Source organism: Eucalyptus grandis, chromosome 9 (assembly GCF_016545825.1).
Source record: "Eucalyptus grandis isolate ANBG69807.140 chromosome 9, ASM1654582v1, whole genome shotgun sequence".
NCBI lineage: Eukaryota > Viridiplantae > Streptophyta > Magnoliopsida > Myrtales > Myrtaceae > Eucalyptus > Eucalyptus grandis.
The window spans coordinates 13,368,416-13,390,287 of NC_052620.1; the positions used below are offsets into that span (position 1 = coordinate 13,368,416).

General features: G+C 39.5%; 1 protein-coding gene across 1 annotated transcript; it reads left to right on the plus strand.

Moving 5' to 3' along the window:
- The first annotated feature begins 17,127 nt into the window (after nt 1–17,127).
- Nucleotides 17,128–19,243, plus strand: LOC104418346 (probable mannitol dehydrogenase). Its single transcript, XM_010029670.1, has 5 exons — nt 17,128–17,225; nt 17,354–17,467; nt 18,040–18,553; nt 18,743–18,896; nt 19,041–19,243. Exons 1-5 carry the CDS (start codon nt 17,128–17,130, stop codon nt 19,241–19,243), a joined length of 1,083 nt encoding a protein of 360 aa, XP_010027972.1.
- The last annotated feature ends 2,629 nt before the right edge of the window (nt 19,244–21,872 follow it).

Consider the following 21,872-nt stretch of genomic DNA (forward strand, 5'->3'; position numbering starts at 1 on the left):
ATTTAATTAAGCTTTTCCGGCCTAAGTTACATTTATTGGTATTTATTAATTAATTTTGGTAATTATTTAATTAATTATCATTTTCCAAAAATTAGACCGGATAATTGGTGACTAGAATTTCATGCTGATTGTAATGGGATGATTGATTTATTTAATTGAGCGCTGGTTTGTGCAAATTGAGTGAGATTTGAAATTTTGGGAAATTATCCGAAAATTGAGTATTTTCGGTATTTAATTAGGAAATACCAAGCGTTGGTTTACAACGCTAAAAATGTGTTTGTGGACTACAATAAATGGTGGAAATTTTAAAAATGAAAATATTGTATTTTGACTAAGGTTGACCATGTACTCACACACGATTATTTTTATCAGGTATGATAAAAGTGGTGAAATTGTTGGTTGATCATAATGGTATATTATACCAACCTGCGGGCTTTGATATGTCAGCTTAGAGTGAGCAGTATATCTTAAGTATTGCATAACTTTGGTGAGCATATTAAGTAACGCATAGCTTCGATGAGTATTAGCAGTGTACTATATTAGTCTGCGGGCTTTGATATATCAACTTAGGGTGAGCAATATATCTTAAGTATACTCTGTTATCAAATTTTGGTGAGCTATATTATCTATCTTCAGCTTAAGGTGAGTAGTCCTTGATGTTATTAGACTTTATATATAGTATTGAATGGGTTGATTGAGAAATGGTCTGGATGGTATGGAGTTGAATGAGTCGACTGATCAAGGTTTGATATGAATTGAAATGATTGGATGATTTTATAAATTGTACTGACTTGCAGGAAGGAACTGAGGTGAAGGTAAGTCATCTGGTTTGTGCTTGTGCTTCGGCAGCCCTTGAGGCGTATTTCCTTCATAGTCAGAGCTTAGGGGGTGAACTTGTTAAGATGTCATCTTACCCTGTTATGGGATAACATTTATAGATCCCTAGATGGCTGTACCTCTCGAACGTTTTGGCCAACCGAAGAAGTTCATTGAACAGCACTCTTAGATTTCGCTCCCTGGGAGCCAAGGAACCTAGGTCTACGAACTCGTGAGATCCACTGTCTGGATTGATGCCGGTTTACCCCCATAAGGTATCCCATAAATTTAGATCGTGGTATTGTTACGAGCGAAATGGACTCAAAGAAGGCCCATTTTCAGAGTTTGAGATTCCTAGGTTAGTACTAGCGATCGCTTTCAGCGAGGGCACGACTGATCCTCCTGGTGGTTCGGTGGTAGACTCGGATCTTTCGGATCCAGAGTCCCCAAAGTATTTCGTTGAAGACTCGAATGCTTAGAGGATCTGTAGCCTCTACCCCCACTTTCTTTTTGTAGACCTTGTATATATTGGCTAGTATTGTATTTGACTTGGTTATATATATAATATATGCGTTGTGATTTGAAAATTTTGTGGCCCTACTTTTCTATCCCATCTTGTTGTAGTTTGGAGATTTATTTATTTGCTTCCGCATGCGTATTAAAATAAATGGGTCGGCTATGAGTCCTAGGGCGTCATTATTTAATCGACCCCTGAGGGATGGGCACGCGCTCGGAGGATCGAGGCATGACATCTCCATTTAGTGGTATAAAAGCAGGTTAGTGGCTGGAGTGATAAGGTGTGATGGTTTATGGAATAGTTAGTAGGAAAGACCTTTATTTCATGTTGGTACATGTCTGTGATAGCTGATTGGTAGAATTGTTTGTTTGTGTGGATCGCTCAACTTCTAATTTTGTGTGGAATTGGAAGGCAAGTTTCAGTAGAAAACTTGAGTTATGAGTGATGAGGAGCAGATAACTCCTAGGAAGCGTACCATAGGACCTATTACTCAGGGTAGGACGCTGACGAGGGTTGGTACTCGAGGAGTTCGTGGTTGAGTGCCAGCTTAGGCTAACGCAAGTGGAGTAGCACCGCCTCCTGTTGGTGCTGTGGTAGTAGCCCCTAATGATCCAAGGTTCGTTGTGATCATGTTGGGGCTAGAGATGCTGGGAAATAGGAAGGATCAACAGGCTTAGATTCAAGTTGCCGATGTTGTTGCTTCAGCCGCTGCTACCATAGCTACCGATAATGTCGCCGCAGATGTTACTGCTGCCTTGCCAGTCGCCGCACCTGCTAAGGTTTCACTAGGGAATGTAGTCGCTGGTAGACCGATGCACAAGCTGATGGAACAGTTTCTAAAGCTGAATCCACCGAGGTTCAATAGGGAAAAAGACCCTGAAGCTGCAGCTTTATGGATCCAAGGCTTGGAGAAGGCCTTTGCACTGCTATTGTGCACTAAGGTAGAGAAGGCAATCCTTGCAACTTGTAGGTTGCAAGGAATTGCGAGTACTTGGTGGAGAGCCATCTAAGGAGTAGTACTCCCTAAAGGTGTAGTACCAGAGTGGAACACCTTTGTCGAAGTCTTCAACAACAAGTGATAGTGCTAGAGAAGTGAAGATGGCAGAATTTCAGCGCCTTCACTAATGTTCCATGACTGTAGATCAGTATGATGCGAGATTTGCTGAATTAACGCAGTACGCCCCCGAACTGGTCGAGAACCCGATAAATCGAGCTAGAAGGTTTAGTGATGGGCTCAGACCGGAAGTAAGAAGCTCGCTGGTACCATTGAATCTGAAGAACTATAACGACTTTTATGAACGAGCCCAGTTGATAGAGAGAGATCAAAACGAACGAGCCGCCGCATCTAGATCGTGGTTTGGATCTAACCAGATGGGAGTCATTATGGGAAGAAGCCCATGTCCGGAGGAAGATTCCACATCCCGCCTAATAGGAAGGGTGGAGTTGGCAAGTCAGGGCCAAGTCAAAATGGTATATGTCACTTTTATGGAAGGCGACATGGTTCGACCCCGTGCCCCCGAAGGATAGGCGTTTGTTTCAAATGTGGCTAGCATGGTCACATAGCCAGAGATTGTCCTAGAAGACCAAGAGGACAACAACAGTTATCTCCGCCACCACCAATGGGTTAGATCAGAGGATTTGCACCGCAAGGTGGACATATCAGACCCCCAGCGCAAGGGACAATATATGCTATCACAAGAGGTCAGGCAGAGGATGTGCCTAATGTGATTACATGTATGGTTTCATTGAACAACCATGTTGCTTACGCTTTATTCGACCCTGGTGCGACTCATTCTTTTATTGCTGAGCAATATAATAAGCTAATAGGATTAAGTCCTAAGTTGCTGAAGTTAGTGATTAGCATATCTACATCGTTAAAGGATAACGTGTTGTCTGCATTGGGTTGTTTTGGTTGCAAGTTAGTGATTGGTGAGCGAGAGGGGAGGATAGACTTATTAGTCCTAGCCATGTATGATTTCGATTTGATAATTAACATGGATTGGCTCACCAAGCAATGAGCTAAGATGGATTGCTATTGTAAATCGATTCAGTTTAACCTGTTAGAGGGTAAAAGTTTCGAGTTTGTTGGAAGTCGACAAGGACCCTCGATTACCTTGATCTCATCGCTTTAGGCAACTCGTTTGTTAGACGGGAGTTGTCAAGGTTACCTAGCGATTGTTGTATTGAGGAGCTAAAGGTCGAAGATATCTCAGTGGTGCAAAAATTCCCAGATGTATTCCCAAAGGAATTGCTAGGCCTACTGCTAGAGAGAGATAGAATTTGTAATTGAGTTGGCTCCCGGGACAGAGCCAATCTCTAAGGCTTCTTACCGGATGACGTTATCTGAGTTGAAAGAACTTAAGGTGCAGATGTAGGAATTGTTGGATAAGGGATTCATACGTCCCAGTACATCACTTTGGGGAGCACCAGTCCTGTTCGTGAAAAAGAAAAATGGTTCGTTGCATCTGTGCATCGACTATCATCAACTCAATCAGGTGATGATCAAGAACAAGTATACACTCCCAAGGATCGATGACTTGTTTGATCAATTGCAAGGAGCGTTGATATTTTCAAAGATCGACTTAAGGACATGGTATCATCTGTTGAGGATCATAAATGAGAACATACCGAAGTCAACATTTTGCTCCAACTGCTTCCATGGATTTGATGAACCGAGTGTTCAAAGAATATCCAGATCAGTTTGTGATTGTGTTCATTAATGATATTCTAGTGTATTCAAGAAGTGCTGAGGAGCATGAGAGTCGTCTGAGAATGGTACTTCAGACCCTGAGGATTCATGGATTGTATGCTAAGTATAGCAAATGCGAGTTTTGACTGACTTGTGTTGCGTTCCTAGGCCACGTGATTTCAAGTGAAGGAATCTCCGTGGACCTATCCAAGATTGAAGCAGTGATCAACTGACCAAGACCAATAATTGTGATAGAGATCAAAAGATTTTTAGGTTTGACTGGGTACTACAGACGGTTTGTGGAAGGTTTTTTAGCATTAGCGTCGCCGTTGACTTGACTCCTAAAGAAAGAAGAAAAGTTTGTGTGGACAGACAAGTGCGAGCGTAGTTTCCAAAAGCTTAAGCAGAATCTGACTATCGCACCTGTACTGACCATTCTATCTGGTTCCGGAGGATACGAGATCTATAGTGATACGTCGTTTAGAGGATTGAGTTGTGTACTGATGCAACATGGTAAGGTTGTTGCATATGCCGCTCGTTAGTTGAGGCCTCATGAACAGAACTACCCAACGCATGACTTGGAACTCGTAGCAATCATTTTCGCTCTGAAGATTTGGAGACATTATTTGTGTGGAGAAAGATTCCAAATCTTCACTAACCATCAAAGTCTCAAGTATTTATTCTCTCAGAAGGAGTTGAATATGAGACACTGTCATTGGATGGAACTTCTGAAGGATTATGATTGTGATATTTTGTATCACCCTGGGAAAGCAAATAGGGTCGCTAATGCTTTGAATCTAAAGTCTTCAGTCGCACATATGCTGGTTAAGGAGTGGAATTTACTGGAGAGAGCTCGAGATTCGATTTTCAAGTTTGAGGTAGGCCACCTTTCGAATCTTATGGCTACCCTCAGAATTGAGCCGGATGTTCAGATTAGGTTCAAATTACTTCAGCCGATAGACCCAGATGTTCAGAAGATTCTACAAGAGAACACTGATAAGAGAAGAACTGACTTTTAGATTTCTAAGGATGAAACACTGAGGTTCCGAGGACGATTGTGTGTACTTAATGATGTAGAGCTTAGAGAGGAGATTTTATCAGAAGCTCATCGTAGTAATTACAGCATTCATCCTAGCAGTACGAAGATGTATTAGAATCTGCGTCAACACTACTGGTGGTCTGGTATGAAGGCAGACATTGCCAAGCATGTTGCCAAGTGTCTGACATGTCAGTAAGTAAAGGTATAGCATTGTAAGCCGGGAGGACTCCTGCAACCTCTCGAGATTCCAGAGTGGAAGTGGGAGCACATCATGATGGACTTTGTGAAAGGCATACCGAGAAGTCATAGTGGTAATGATTCAATTTGGGTAGTGGTCGACAAACTGACAAAGTCAGCTCACTTCATCGCAGTATGGAAGGACCTTGATTTGGATAGGCACGCAGAGTTATACGTGCATCAGATTGTTCGTCTGCATGGAGTGTCGGTGACGATAACTTCAGACCAAGACTCGAGATTCACAGATGCTTTTTGGAAGAGCTTGCAGGTTGCCTTAGGGATGAAGCTACAGTATAGTACGGCATATCATCCTTAGACGGATGGCCAGTCTGAGAGGACGATTCAAACCCTCGAAGACATGCTGCAAGCTTGCGTGTTAGACTTCAAAGGAAGCTTGGAAGAATAGCTTCATATTGTTGAATTTGCCTACTACAACAGTTATCAGCAAAGCATTCAGATGGCTCTTTTCAAAGCGTTGTATGGCAGAGCATGCAAAATGCCCATGTGTTGGGATGAAGTCGGGGAGAGAAAAATCACAGGACTAGAGATAGATTAAAGACAGCTTAGAGCCGATAGAAGAGCTATGCAGATAAGCATCGAAGACCTTTGGAATTCCAAGTTAGTGATCACGTTTTTTTAAAGGTGTCACCGATGAGGGGTACTTCGTGCTTTGGCAAGAAGGGAAAACTGAGTCTGAGGTATGTAGGTCCCTTTGAGATTTTGGAGAGAATCAGAATCCTAGCGTATCATCTTACATTACCGTCGATCTTACATTACCGTGAGATTGGCGCAAGTGCACAACGTCTTTCATGTATCAATGTTGAGGAAGTATGAGCCTGAACCAACCCACATGCTTAATTTGAAGAATTAGATGTGGATGGTAGAGTATCGTACGTGGAAAGCCTAGTTCAGATTATGGATTGAAAAAAGCAAATTCTGCGTACCAAGATGATCCTGTTGGTCAAAGTGGTTTGGCAACACCATGGCACTAAAGGAGCAACTTGGGAGAGTGAAGAGTCGATGAGACAACTGTATCCCTACCTTTTTCTTTAAAGATTGTAATGGTTTAGGTTTCGATGACAAAATTTTTATAAGAGCGGAAGAGTTGTGACATCATGAAATTTTAGTCCCGTTTTCAATTAAATAAATCAGGTATTTCATTGACGCACCTATACACTATTCTCTGAGCTAATCACTTCTGAAATAACTAGACTATCGAGGGAAGTTATTAAGGGATTTTAATGTAAAAGACTTAAGAATTTGACTAAGAATCGACTACTCGACCGTGCTCATCTACAGAGATCATTATGACGTAGTAAAGATCGATTAGAGATCAGAGATATGTCAATTCAATTGAGATGTGTGGCTAAACGTGTGATTCTACTAAATTGCAAAATTCTTGTCAATCGGTACTAGATTGATTTTTCTATCGTTTTGGTACCTTGTGTTTGTATTTGGAATCTCGAGATTTTTACAACCACCGAGAGTCGCTAATGTGTCGAAGATGTATGTTGTGGCTTGAAAATAATTAACCACGGGTTAATTACACTAATTTTTTTTTTAAAAAGCTACCTGGTAGACTAGGTTACAAATCATGCTAGATTGCAATTAACTGCAAATTTAAATCCGATTTCAGAAATTGAAAGTTCTGCTATGTTGCAAGTCATTTTAGGAACGTCGACTCATCCTCCAAAGATTTTTTCTACAAACCGAGATTTTTGGCAAAATTTCAAAGTGAAGTCGTTTTTTACCGAAAAATTCAGGAGACCGTTTTTTAGACTGTTTTTCAAATGCAAGTTGGTTTTATTAGTGTGGAAAATTGTCAATTTGATTGAAGACGCGTTGGTGGAATTTATAGGAGCCGGATTGATTTAATTCAAGTGGGAATTGAAGTGAAATTAGGAGAAACCAAGTGCAAATTCGTAGCCACCCATGCCCTCAACTTTTAGACCATCTCCAAGACTTCCTAAGCAAGCTAATGCTCTACAATTTGCTGAGGAAGATAGCCAGCAAGGGTAGGCCATGGTCAAAGGGACAAAGAGGTGAGGTTGGAGTCAATTGGGACCCTTCAAGCTTTGTTGTCCCCCTCCTTCTTCATTCCAGTCGGTTTCCTCCATTTCCAGAGCAGAGAGAGCTTCAAAGACCAAAAAAACCAAGCTCAGCCCCTCCTCTTGCTCGTTGACGCCCACTGAAGCCCGGATAGCCGCCGCACACTGCTCGCTTGCGCCGTGCGTCCCCCGCGCGCATCTTCGTGCCAAGCTCGCCATTCCCGCGCCTCTAATCGCGCTTTGCAAGTCCAGCAGCTCGACAAAACATCATACATCGACGTTGTGGTCATTGGAAGCCTCGCCGTTGCCCCTACCCACCTGTCCAAGCTGCCAGTCCTCCTCCTTGGTTGTTTCCAGCCTAACTGGCCTTCGAAGTAGCTCCTTCGACCCAACAACAAAACCAAAGCCCCTGGGTCAGTCGTACACCGTTTGGCCCGCTTTGGACCGCTTCCGGACCTTGAAAGGTGCTGCCGCTTCGGAGTTTATCAATCATCTCCGCCTCGCCATCCTCGTGAACTCATCAGATTTCAAAATCAGTGAGTTTACTCACTAATATCCACTTAGGGAGTTAATTATGCTTAAGGGTTGATTAGCTTAGGTTAAGTTTGGATTAGGTGGTTAGTTAAAATGGATTAGCAATTTAATTGTTCGATATTGCATGTTAAGTGGTTAGAGTAGTGTAATTAGCAAGTAGATAGATCGTATTATTTATCTAGATAGGTTCAGAAATTTTCCAGACCCGTTTCGGTATTTAATTAGGCTTTTCCGGCCTAAGTTGCATTTATTGGTATTTATTAATTAATTTTGGTAATTATTTAATTAATTATCATTTTTCGGAAATTAGACCGGGGTAGCCAGTGATCAGAATTTCGTGCTGATTGTAATGGTATGATTGGTTTATTTAATTGTGTGCTGGTTTGTGCAAATTGAGTGAGATTTGAAATTTTGGGAAATTATCCCAAAATTGAGTATTTTCGGTATTTAATTAAGAAATATCATGCGTCGGTTTACAATGCAAAAAATGTGTTTGTAGACTATAATAAATGATGGGAATTTTAAAAGAGAAAATATTGTATTTTGGCTGAAGCTGACCGTGTACCCACACACGATTATTTTTATCGGGTATGATAAAAGTGGATCGTCAAACGGAAACAGAGCATGAGAAGGTAGTACAACCAGAATATGTTGAATTAGACACAATACCCATGAAGATGTTTCCAGTAGATCGAAGTTCACCTGAAAGAGAGGTTCAAGATGAGCCTATTATCAGTGAGGAGGTAGTTCAAGAGAAACGCAGTGATTCAGAGCAAATGAATGACCCTGAAGTACCTGTCTTGAGGAGGTCTACACGTGTGAGAAAGCCAAAGGTAATTTTTTATCCATCAGCTAATACTGTTTTGAGTCATGTCTTATATATAGATTCAGGAGAACCGGAGACTTACGATGAGGCAAAGGCAGACACGTCTCAGTTGCAGTGGGAGTGTGCTATAAAAGACGAGATGAGCTCGTTACTTCATAACAAAACTTGGGAGTTGACCAAGTTGCCCACAAGTAAAAAAGCTTTATTAAATAAATGGGTGTACAGGATTAAGAATGAAGCAGATGGTAGTATTAGATACAATGTGAGACTTGTAGTCAAGAGCTTTTCTTAAAAAGAAGGGATCGACTACTCCGAGATATTTTCACTACACCGAGATATTTTCACCTGTAGTGAAAATGATTCACATGTAGTGAAAATGACATCAATTAGAGTTTTGTTGATTATAGTTGTAGTGGAGGATCTTCATCTTAAGCAGTTAGACGTAAAAACAGTGTTTTTACACGATGACTTAGATGAAGAATTATACATGGCACAACCTAAGGGTTTTGAAGTCAGAGGTAAGGAGCACATGGTATGTCGCTTGAAGAATAGCTTGTATGGCTTGAAACAAGCTCCGCGACAATGATACCTAAAATTTGATGGTTTCATGAATGAAAAAAGATTTGCACACTGTGAATCTGATCATTGTGTTTGTTTTTGCAAGTATGATGATGGTGACATTGTGTATCTCTCTTTATATGTGAATGACATGCTAGTGGCTAGTTCCAATATGAAGAGAATCGTAGAAGTGAAGAAGATGTTATCATCACAGTTTGTTATGAAAGACTTGGGAGAGGCTAAGAATATTTTAGGTATGAAAATCATCAGGGATAGGAAAAATAAGAAATTATAGTTGTCGCAGGAAAACTATGTGAACAAGGTGTTAAAGAGATTTAACATGGATAAGTCAAAACTGGTTGCAACTCCTCTAGCGAGTCACTTCAAACTTTCCAAGGATATGTGTCCAAGCGCTTAGGCTTTGAAAGATGAGATGGCGGTAGTTCCATATGCATCAGCAGTAGGGAGTTTGATGTATGACATGATGAGCACGAGACCAGACATTGCACATGCAGTGGGAGTTGTGAGTTGATATATGCAGAACCTAGGCAGAAAGCATTGGAATGCAGTAAAATGGATATTGAGATATCTAGTAGGTACTTCCAATTACTCACTTTGTTATGGTGGTACATCTCTAGAGTTGCAAGGTTATGTAGATGTAGATCATTTGGGTGATCGAGATAGTGGTAAGAGTACTACTGGATATATCTTTACAGTTGCAGGTACAGCAGTGAGTTGGGTATCTCAACTACAAAGAGTAGTGGCTATATCGACGACAGAGGCAGAATACGTGGCGATCACAAAAGCCTCCAAGGAAATCATGTGGTTACAATATTATAGGGAGGAGTTACATCGAAAACAGCCAGTCAATACACTTTGGAGTGATAGTCAAAGTGCAGTGCACTTAGCAAAGAATGCAGCTTATCACTCAAGGACTAGACATATCAAGAAACGTTATCACTTTATCAGGTCAGCATTGAAAGATAATAAGTTAAAGCTACAGAAGATTGATGGCTCGAAGAATCCAGTTAACATGATGACCAAGGTAGTAGATAGAGAGAAGCATATTTTATGTACTACTACCATTGGTATTACTCCATGTTGATTGATGAGGAGTATTGCAGAGGCACAAGTTTTTTAATTACTATTTTTTGAAGAAGATGGATGCAAAGTTGCTTGGTGCTTGGATATATTTGTCTTCAAGTGGGAGATTTTTATAGATGAAGCCAAATATTTGTTTTTAGAGTTTTTTTTTTTTTGTCTTTTCTATTAGATTTGCTTTTAGGTTAAAAGTGATACATTTATATTAGCGATGGCAAGACCCTAGCCGTCAAGACGCTAAAAAAGAAAATAGAGAGGCAAGAAAAAGAGAGAAGAACAAAGTGAGTTTTTTTCTTGATGAGGGTTCTCAATCTTTTTGTGCTCTGATCTTGAGAGAAGATCATTGTTGTATTCCAACTTTTTTCGAAGTCTAGTGGATTCGCAGAGTGACTCTGCGCAAGACGTAGCCCAGGTTTGGGTGAACTTCAATAACAAATTTTCTGGCGTATTCATATGATTATGTTATTTTATTATTATATTCTGCTTGGTGAATTGTTTGCAAGCGTTATTTTTCTAAAATCGACGTGCGATTTCGTAACATGCACAACAACAAACATCCAACATAGCTCAAACAAGCAAAAAAAAAAAAAAAAAAAAAAAACCAAGAGAAAGAGAGATCAAAAGATTTAGTAATGAGTCTCATCTCCTTGCCTTGAGGTTGAGCTTCTCTTTTGGTGAGACTTTGAGCAAGAAAATGGCAATCAAGGAGAAGGAATAGAGAGGAGGTGATTCGGGGGAGTTACGGTCAAGAGAGAGAGAGAGAGAGAGAGGAGAGGAAATGAGTGAGAGTTTTTGAGCCGAGAGAGAGAGAGAGGTTGAAGGGTATAAGAGAGAGGGGAAGCATCATTTTGGCTTGTTCAATACTCAATTTGCATGAAAATTTAGTGGCCTTGCCCTATTCATGCATAATTACATGCATTTGACCTTTTATTGGCAACAATGAAATTTTGGAGCCAAAAATGGGTGGTGATGGCCGGCCATGGTGTAATTAGGGCTTAATGGTGGCTTATGTTATTCTAATTTAATCATACATAAAATAATATAAGGCATATTTAGGTTATAGTGGCCATATTAATTCAATTGGCCATACTATTTCTACATATCACAAGGATATAATCGAAACTATATTCTACAATTGCCTGATGAATTTTTCCGATGTTCATGGACACAAATATGCCGAGTGAATTTCCAAAGGTGTCTCGAGAGATTTATGTTTCCACCTCGACCATCACCAACCTTAATCTTTACTTAATTATCGCTAAATAGGTGGCAAAATTCTGGATGTCACAGGATGTCTAGACTTCATAAGTGTGTCTCTCTCAACTATTGGAATAGCTTCTAAAGCATAGTATATTGCTATATCTAGAACTAGGAAAATGATGATTTGGTTGAATTTAAAAAAAAAAAAAAAAAAAAAGATAGGTAGGGAGCAGAATAATAGTGTTTTTTAGTAATGGTTAAAGTGCTATTTGTCTTGCAAAAAATCTGATATATTATTCAATGGCAAAGCACATTGAGTTGAGATATCATCATATTTGTCAACTGATAGATTATAGGACATTGTCACTAAAGAAGATTATTAGTGTAGAAAATACAGTAAATATGCTAACCAAGGTTTTCACCAGTGAGAAACTGACACTGTGCATTGCCTTAGTTGGCTTTCATGGTTAGTGAAGAGGGGATGCCGCACCAAGAGAGTTTGGGTTATAAAGATGAGTGAAGACTATTAAAGAATAATGTTGTTTTGAAGATCAACGTCCAAGTGGGAGATTAATGGAGTTGTGTAGTTTGATAGAGAAAAGTAATATTAAAGCTCAAAGCTTGTACTATTAATGCATACGTGTAATTTGTATCATAACTATACATAATTTAGACTCTCGTTATGTGTTGAGGCAATATTTTTTGTGGTTATAACCATGGTAACGTTAATATTGATATTGATAGTAAAATGATTGCCTAGTGCAACATTGTGATTTTTCCATTTTTAATTTTAAGTTTTCCCCGTAAAAGTTCGCGTGTCTTTTCCTTTATTTTTTCTCTTCAAGGATTCTCATTTCTAACAATACAGACTTTTGGCACGTAGCAAAAAGGGCATCAGAGAATCATGCGAACGGGACTTTCTACTAGAAGCAGAGATACCTTTTGTCCCTTTGTTCGGTGGAGGGTGAGGAATATAGAGCAGAATCGATTTAGAGCAGACAACTGACTTCAGGAGGGTCTTTTTCTATGGACCTGTTAAAGAAGATGATCCTGAGTTTAATTATGAATTAATTGATCAGGTGCAAAACGATTTTGAGGATGGTATTGCAGTAGAACTTCAAGCTGTTCCTCTTATAATATTCAACCTGGATACCTATTAAAGGAGGAGGAAAAGCATGTTCTCGATATATCATGGCCAAAATATATGTTAATATATGTTTACAATACACTGAATTTTTTAAATGAAATAACTGAGCTTTTATAAAAAAGAAAAATGAAAAATGAAAACTAAAACGCAAAGAAGGTGGCCCTGAAACTAGTATATGAAAAGGGTGAATGGAAAATATTCAATCTTATTATGTTCGAGCTGGAGGTCGAGTTATATTTATCACTTCATCATAAGCGATCGAGTAAAGTCCTGCTCGAATATCTTGGTTTATCATTGAAGTCAAACTTAAACAAGCTTTCAGTACTCGCTCAACCTTAAGTCAAGTTTTGAGCAGCGAGATTGTGAGCCAAGTTGAGCTCGAGCTTGATTTTTATTTTTATTTTTTCCAAATTGGTCATGCCCTTAAGTGGAATTGGCAGATGAAACCGCAAAACATGCAACCAATTTTCATGATTTTAATCATTCATGTTGAAAGATTATGAATTTGAGTTTGATCAGTTACTCATCAGTGTGGAGATTTGTATTATATTTATAATATGTACATGAGCGGGAAAATCACAATTGAAAAGAAAGATAAGAATCTACAATATTATCATAAATTGCGGAATATTTACTCTATCAATGGAATTGCACAAATCGTGGAAAATTGACTCTATCAACAAGATTGGTGTAGATTCTGTAAGATGCTCTATCTTGGGAGATTTCCTCACAAATCATGGAAGATTGACTCTATTAATGGGATTGTCGCAAAATGTGATGCTTTGTCTTGGGAGATTTGTTCTATTACACCCTCTCAAGCGAAATGGTAATTGAGTCACTATGAGCTTGTCACATAAAATCATAAATCAGGATTTGGATAAAGGCTTTGTCATGACACCAGCCGTTTGCGCGTCGAACTTCCAACTGCTTTCGATTAATTAAATCACGAACAAAATGATAGTCAATTTCCATGCACTTGGTTTGTGCATGAAAGATGGGATTTGCAGCTAGATAGATTACCCCTACATGACTCCTAATTCAAAATTAAAATAAAGAAAGAACTTTGCTGGAGAATTTTTGACAGAACATATAGGGCTCAATAAAACTATTTAGGTTATGACATAAGAATGTATTGCACAACAATCCACAGTTCTTTTTTTTTTTTTCCTTTTTTTCCTAGTAAAGGAAAAAAAATAAGAAAAGAAAGAATAATAATATAATAATAACAAATGACCATTTGATTCTAGAATGAAATTCCATATCATAAAAATGGAAAGATCCCTTCTTCTTATTGTTGTTTAATAATCAATAATAAGCATTTTTGTTTTCAAACAAATCTTTTTATCTATGATTTGGAATTGAACAAAAAATGGCCTGGCCAGGTACTGACCAAGCTAGGCCGTGAAAAGAAAAAAAGCTCTTTCGGAAGAAGAGGTATTCTTGCTTTTTTATTTTTTATTTATTCGAAATATCTCTTTAGAACATTTTCTTTATCTAAATGGGATTGCTTATAAAAGTAGTGTATATTAAAGTTGAAAATATTAATAGAGTAAAAAAAAAAAAAAGAGAGATAAAGAAAAGAAAGGCTTTTTTTTTTTCAAGCCTTACTTTTTGTGTAATGTAAGATAGTAATTATCCTTTTTCAATTGGGAGAGATGGCTGAGTGGACTAAAGCGTCAAATTGCTAATCCGGTGTACGAGTTTTTCATATCGAGGGTTCGAATCCCTCTCTTTCCGTTTCTATTGATGACTTGTTATTTTTTTTTTTTTTTTTTCAAAACCTTTCCTTTGTTTTTATTTTTATTTTTTATATTTCATATAATAAATAAGGATGTACAATAGATAAAATCCTAAGTAAGAACATTGAAAAAATTAAGCAAGTAAAAAGAAAGGCCTTTTTTTCTTCAAGTTCAAGATTACATCCTGGATCATTAGATAGGAATCCAAAGAACAAGTGGTGACTGGTGGAGAATGTATCGAAGATTTCAAAGTTGTAAAAGCCATAGTAATTCAGAGGCTGCATTAGCCACCCCTTTGTGTTCCGATTCAATGTTGGACCAAGCAATGTTAGGTTGCTTGTTAGAACTCCAAGAAACCAAGTTAGGACCAAAATAAATGCAATAGCCACTAGTAGGCTTTCGGTCATGAAAGCAACTGACCTAGTCATTACCTGTAAATGCAATGAAGGTCGGTTGGCGCATAGGCTCCAAGGTAATTCCAGGAGGAATAGTAGCTTTGAGATAGTGCAAAATTTGTTTGATGGCTAACCAATGATCCATTGTTGGCCAATGCATAAACTGGCACACTTTATTGACAACAAATGATAGATCTGACCTAGTAAGAGTGAGGTATTGCAGTGCCCCAACCATACTCTAGTATGTGGAGGCATCGATCTGGTTCATTACTTTGCTTTGACAACTTAGAAGCCAAGGGAGCCATAGGTGATGAGCAAGGTTTTGCATTGACCATGCCTATAAGAATGAGAAGAGTAGTGGCAAACTTGGATGGAGTGAGAGATAGCCTAGTAGAGGATCTATAGGCTTCAATGCCAAGAAAGTAGAATAGCTATCCCAAATCAACAATTGCCAACAAAGTGCCAAGTTGAGTGATTAATTCAATAATGGAGGAGGTAGAACTCCCAATACTGATAATATAATCAACATAAATGAGAAGAAGTAGAATGTGGTTAGATCTACGCTAAATGAATAATGAAGAATCAGCGTTGAAGGCGCAAACCTGATAGGTTATAAATATGAACTTAGTTGAGAAGACCAAGCTCTTCGAGCTTATTTTAGCCCATATAGAGCTTTCCAAAGATGACATACATGGCCAGGATAATGTGAATTAACAAATCCTTAGGATTGCTTCATGTGGACTTCTCCTTTAATGATTCCATTGAGAAATGCATTCTTGATGTCCAATTGGTGTAGAGATAGTTATTTGTAATAGCTAAGAAGAGCCAACTCAAATTGTTGTCGGTTTGACAACTAGATTGAAAGTTTCATCATTGTCTAAGTCAACCTGTTGAGTAAAGCTCTTAGTAACGAGTTGTACTTTGTATCTATCAATGGAGCCATTGGCCTTGGTTTTTAGTCAATAAATCCACTTGCAGTTGACCGTGTTCATAGAAAAGTGTCATTTTGAATGAGAGCATTAAATTCACTAGCCATAGCTTGTTGCTAGTTAGGATCTTTGTTTGCAACAGAAAAACAGGTGAGTTCACTTGGTGTGTCAAGTCTGAGTGAAAAAAGAACACATGCGGTGCTTTATGGAGAGAAAAAATTTTGGTTTACGAATGTTACTTTTTAGACGAGTGACCATTGGATGGGCAGAAATTGGTAGTTGATATTAAGAAGATAGTTAGGTGGAGCTTTTGGAGAAGAAGATCCACATGAAAATTGTGGAAGTAGAGGATTGTTGAAGTGGTGATGAGGAATTGCCCATGATATTAGATGGATGTAATGGAATTGATATGGAATATACGTTAATAGAACTTGAAGGGAGAGAGAAGGCTGGAGGCGTCTATCGCAGCCCAGCCAAAAGCCTCCTATGGGTGTTCTTGCTCTGGCGACTTCACCATCTTTCCTCTGATGCAATGCGAGAGTTTCTGTTTTTTCCCTATTTTCCCGGAAAATGGGCTTGGAGAAGGAAAATGCGGTGGTGGTGGCGGGTAGTGCACCTTTTGAGAGATTATATAGAACAAATTCAGGGGACTGGGGAAATACTTAGCGTCTGGACTCTCTTTCCCGGTTTTGGCCTATTGCTCGGCATACTCGATGAAGAAAAAATTATCAACATAAGCGAGATAGATGCCTAGAAAAATTATAGTTTGATACCATGAAAGATTACGAATTTGAATTTGATCGGACACTTGTCAGTGTGGAGTTTTGTATTATATTTATAGTATTTACACGAGCGGGACAATCACAATTGAAAAGATTTTACAAAACATAAGAATCTATAATACTATCACAGATTGCAGAAGATTTACCCAATCAATGGAATTGCACAAATTATGGAAGAATGACTCTATTAATGGGATTGGTGCAGATTGTAGAAGATGCTCTATCTTGCGAGATTTGTCATTCATCTTTTAATATATTGTCTCATCTCTTCGGAGACATCGATAAAATTTCTATTCACGTATATTTACAAGATAAGACTATAATTTTTCTGGGCATCTGTCTTGCTTATGTTAATAATTTTTTCTTCATCGAATATGCCGAACAAAAGGCCAAAACCGGGGGAGAGAGTTCAGGGGCTAAGTATATCCCGAGTCTCCTAAATTTCGTCTATATAATCTCTCAAAAGGGGCACTAATTTTTCCCCGCCACCACCACCGCATTTCCCTTCTCCAAGCACCTTTTCCGGGAAAATAGGGAAAAGACAAACTCTCGCATTGCATCAGAGGAAAGATGGTGAAGTCGCCGGAGCAAGAACACCCAGAGGAGGCTCTTGGCTGGGCTGCGATAGACGCCTCTGGCCTTCTCTCTCCCTTCAAGTTCTCCCGCAGGTTATTTCCTTTTCATTCTCATACGTTGGAATCTCCATACTCTATTTTATTCTATAGATAGCTTTAATTTAAACACAGGGTGGTGATCATCGATTTGCTTTGTGCGTATCGTTTCGATTCGAACATAGGGCGACTGGAGACAAAGACGTGAAGTTCAGAGTGTTATTCTGCGGGATCTGCCACAGCGACCTCCACAGCGTGAGGAATGACTGGGGATTTTCCGCCTATCCTCTTGTTCCTGGGTAATCATCTTTGCTCTTTCCTAATCACCCTTCTCCATTGCCCCTTTTTCTTTTCCTGGTGATTTCAAGGTTTCGCGAAATAGAAAGACTCAATCATAATGAGCTGATGACAAAAAATTTGGACACTTTCGCGACTGCCCAATCGAGCTCCAACAATGGCGCCATCAGGTCACATTAGTCCACCCAGCGATGCTTATGGAACAAGTGTTAGGGGCCAACTATCCAATGAAAACCCCCTATCGCCTTTCATTTAGATTTTTGTTCGATTGATCGACTTATTTCAAGTTACGATTAGAATAAGCAAAACCACGAGGGAGGAACTAGTTCCTCTTGCTGAGACGGAGTTGATGGTGTTTCTTCATTACCCTATTCAACAGCGAGATCACTAATGAGTCCAGCTTCTGTAGTTCGTCTTCAACTGTTAATGAAGTTGATGCCCTTAGACGTGCAACGGGCTTTACTTAGACATAATGCGTATCGATCACAACTGTCGTACAGATATCGAACGCATCAATTTTAAGCTTTTGATTTTGTTTGTACTTTATATGTATCACAACCTGTTTCATATGCAGGCACGAGATTGTGGGCGAAGTCGTGGAGGTCGGAAGCCAGGTGGGGAAGTTCAACGTGGGAGAAAAAGTGGGAGTTGGTTGCTTGGTCGGATCGTGCGCCTTCTGCGATTGCTGCCACGACCATCTCGAGAATTACTGCCCCAAAGCGATATGGACTTATGGTGCCATATACCACGATGGGACGATGACCTACGGAGGATACTCCAACATGATGGTGGTGGATGAGCACTTCGCCATCAAATTCCCGCAAAACATGCCTCTCGATGCTGGCGCTCCTTTGCTTTGTGCCGGCATCACTGTTTACAGCCCAATAAAGTTCTTTGGGCTCGACCGGCCAGGGGACCACTTGGGCGTGGTGGGTCTCGGTGGATTGGGCCATGTAGCTGTGAAATTCGCAAAGGCGATGGGGGTTAAGGTGACCGTGATCAGCTCGTCCCCCGGCAAGAGGGGGGAAGCGCTCCAGCGTCTTGGCGCTGATGCGTTCCTTGTTAGCAGCGACACCGATCAAGTTCAGGTGATTTCTGGAGCGAAGTATTGCTCTTGCTCTTTTTTTTTTTTTTTTTTTTTTTGGTGACGATGAGGAACTCTGTTTAAGTGAGCGTATTCTAAGTTCGTGAAATAACCAATAAAAAAAAAGTCCGGTTCGCTCTTTGTGGTATATTATGTGATTTGAGTTAGCGTGGGACCTTTTTTCTATCAATAGGCTGCGATGGGAACAATGGACGGTATAATCGATACAGTTTCGGCAGTGCACCCGATATTGCCCTTGATTGGTTTGCTCAAGCACAATGGAAAACTTGTCCTTGTTGGCGCTCCCAATCAGCCTCTCGAGTTACCCATCTTCCCGTTGCTCTCCGGTAAGAATCTCTGTTGCTCTCCTTTGCGGCAAAAATAATGTTGAATCAACTAATACGACCGATATAATATAATAGAAGTGCCAAATGTCTTGTTTGGCTATACACAAACTCATAAATTATTTTACTCAAACCTCGTGGTTTCAGGGAGGAAGATTGTGGCTGGAAGTTGCATTGGCGGAATAAAGGAAACTCAGGAGATGATTGATTTTGCCGCTAAGCACAACATAACTGCTGATATCGAGGTCGTTCCGATTGACTATTTGAACACGGCAATGGACCGCCTTGCCAAGGGTGATGTCAAGTATCGGTTTGTGATAGACATTGGCAACACCTTAAAAGAAGCGTGAGGTTCCCGAAGGCTCTGATTAGATTGCCTATGATGATGTCAATTAAAATCTTGGGAGTTCAAATAAACTTTGATCAAGAGATTTTCTGGTGGAATGCTTACCTAAATTTGTTTTGTGGGGATGAAAAAAAATTCCAAGATTGATAAGATGTGACAGCCCGAATTTTGCCTGACTAATTAAGTAGTTGAGACGAATTTTACAAGTATAGATGATTTAATTTAATAGATGAACTTAGGATACAAGGCAATCAAATTATGCCTTATATGATTATTATATGCACCTAAGTCTTACTATAGTACATAATTTAATATCTAATGTGCATGGAATGACATGGTCGGCCACTTAGGCCTTATTTAATATCTAATAAGCCATGCAAAAATGGCTGATATTGCAAAAATAGGCCTAAATAGTCTAAATTAGATGCAACCATGAAGAATATAGTTCTTGCCATAAGAATTCATGCAAGAAGTGTCTTCCACAAGCCAAATCTCTCCCACAGTCAGCAGGCCCCTCTTCCTCTTCTTCTTCATTTTTCTTCTCTTCCTCTCTCATCTATCTCTCTCTCCCTCTCCCCCCAAAACAAGCTCGCTCTCCCTCTCTCTTTTTTCTCTCACCCACGAGCTCTCTTTCTCCTTCTCGTTCCTTTCTTCTCACCAAGATTTACCAACACACTCTGTACATTCTCAAGCTCACTGTGGACCTAGAAGCAGGAAACCCTTCGATCTTTTTGGGGCTTGATTTTGTAAAATAGGGAGGATTGTTGCTATTCTTGGTGTTTGTTTGTGTTTAAAGCTTTGCATGTGATGATGAGAGATGCCTGCTGAGATGCTGTTGTTAGGATTCAAAGGAAAGATGGGCATGCATGTTAGTTTTGTAGCTCGAATTATGTTACATGTGGATTTCGCACACGTACATAGCTTGTAAGAGCTTTCTATGATCCATGATTGAAGATATATGTTGCATGTAGTCTAATATGTCTAGTTTTAGTGTATTCTTAGGCTGTGAACTTGTGTGGTTTGAATTTACAATCAATCTAAAGCTTTAGTGTGGATTTCTAGAAATTGGAATTGCTGGACCTCTTTGGCTTTTTAATTTTGTGAAGTTTCATGTGATTTGGAATTGAGGAGACTTTTTTCGTGAAAGTTGTACAAGACATCTTAAAGTATAACATACTTTAATTTTGAAATTTTCTGAGGTAATATGGCTGGTACGATGGACTTCTCCTTTGCCATGTTTGACTTGTCCAGTGAGTAGGAACCGTGACCCGGTTGATTTCCTGAACTTTTATAAAAAAAATTCTTATGGATTTTGGAATTACTTCCTTAGAGTCGTAGAGGACATCCTTACATATAACATATCCAAATTTCAAATTTTTTTTGATGCGTTTTGGGCTGTGAGACGAGTATATTTTGAAGAACGGTTGCTCTGTTCCGGCGAACCAGATTTTCTCTATATTTTGTGAATTACATCTCTTTATACAAAATGCTGTGGACTTAGTGCCCTCATGAAAATGTTTGTTTTATAACATATTAAAATTTATAATTTTTCGAGTTCATTTACTATGGTTTAGACTTTGATTTATTTGATTGCACAAATCTGGTTGTGTCTACTTTTGGTCCAAATTTTGTTAAATTCTATAGGAAAATGATGGAATCTTGAATTGTGGTCCACTGATGATAGAAATTACATTCATTTGGCTACCCACCAGTGTATATTTGGTTTTAATCTAATACCATTTGCTTGTGGAAATTAAGCTAAAAACGTGAGGGCAGAATTTGGATTTTTCTGTATACTCTGTTTTGAGTGTACCCTTATGTCAATAATTGGTTGTGGTAACCTAGTGCTCGTCCCGGTGTCACATGCATCGCATGAGGTACAATCTATGATGAATGATTGCCATGTCATTGCATATGTGTGATGTACTTGCAACGCATGAGATGGGATTGGAATATGTGATGCCCAAGGCTGACGGAACTTGGATTCCCAATGATGGCCTAGAGTGGATGTTAGAGGTGTATGTCTTGGCTAACAACCAAAATGCCTAGGTAGTTAGTAGGGATGCCCAATGTCACGCCCCGATCCTCGATCGCGCGCACATCCCTCATTGGTCGATTAAATAGCAACGTCACAGGATGCATCGCTGACCCTATTCGTTTTAATACGCATGCGGAAGCGGATATGAAATCCCCATACAATAAAACGATAGGATAGGAGAGTAGGACTAAAAATCTCGAACCTGAAAAGCCATCACACTTATATACATATATAACAACTGAGTCATATATATACATATAGTACACTAACAAGTTATGTTCTACTCAAGCTAGTTTAATACAAAAGTCTTGCAAACAGGGGTAGGGTTTCAATCCTCTCCTGGATCCTCCTCTGGGTCCTCTTCCAGGTCTCCTTGACAATCTCACCTTCTTCCATGCTCCAGCTGGATCCCACTGTTGAGCACTCCGGAGTCTCAAGATCATTATCAAGCTTGGGATCCTTCGCATCCACCACTGATTCATCCTTAAGATCTGCTATCCTCTTCCTGAACGCTACCTCTAAAATGTACAGAGGTACATCAGATTCCGATATATGGCCCACCCTCCGTCCATCATTGTAATTGTGATACCACGAC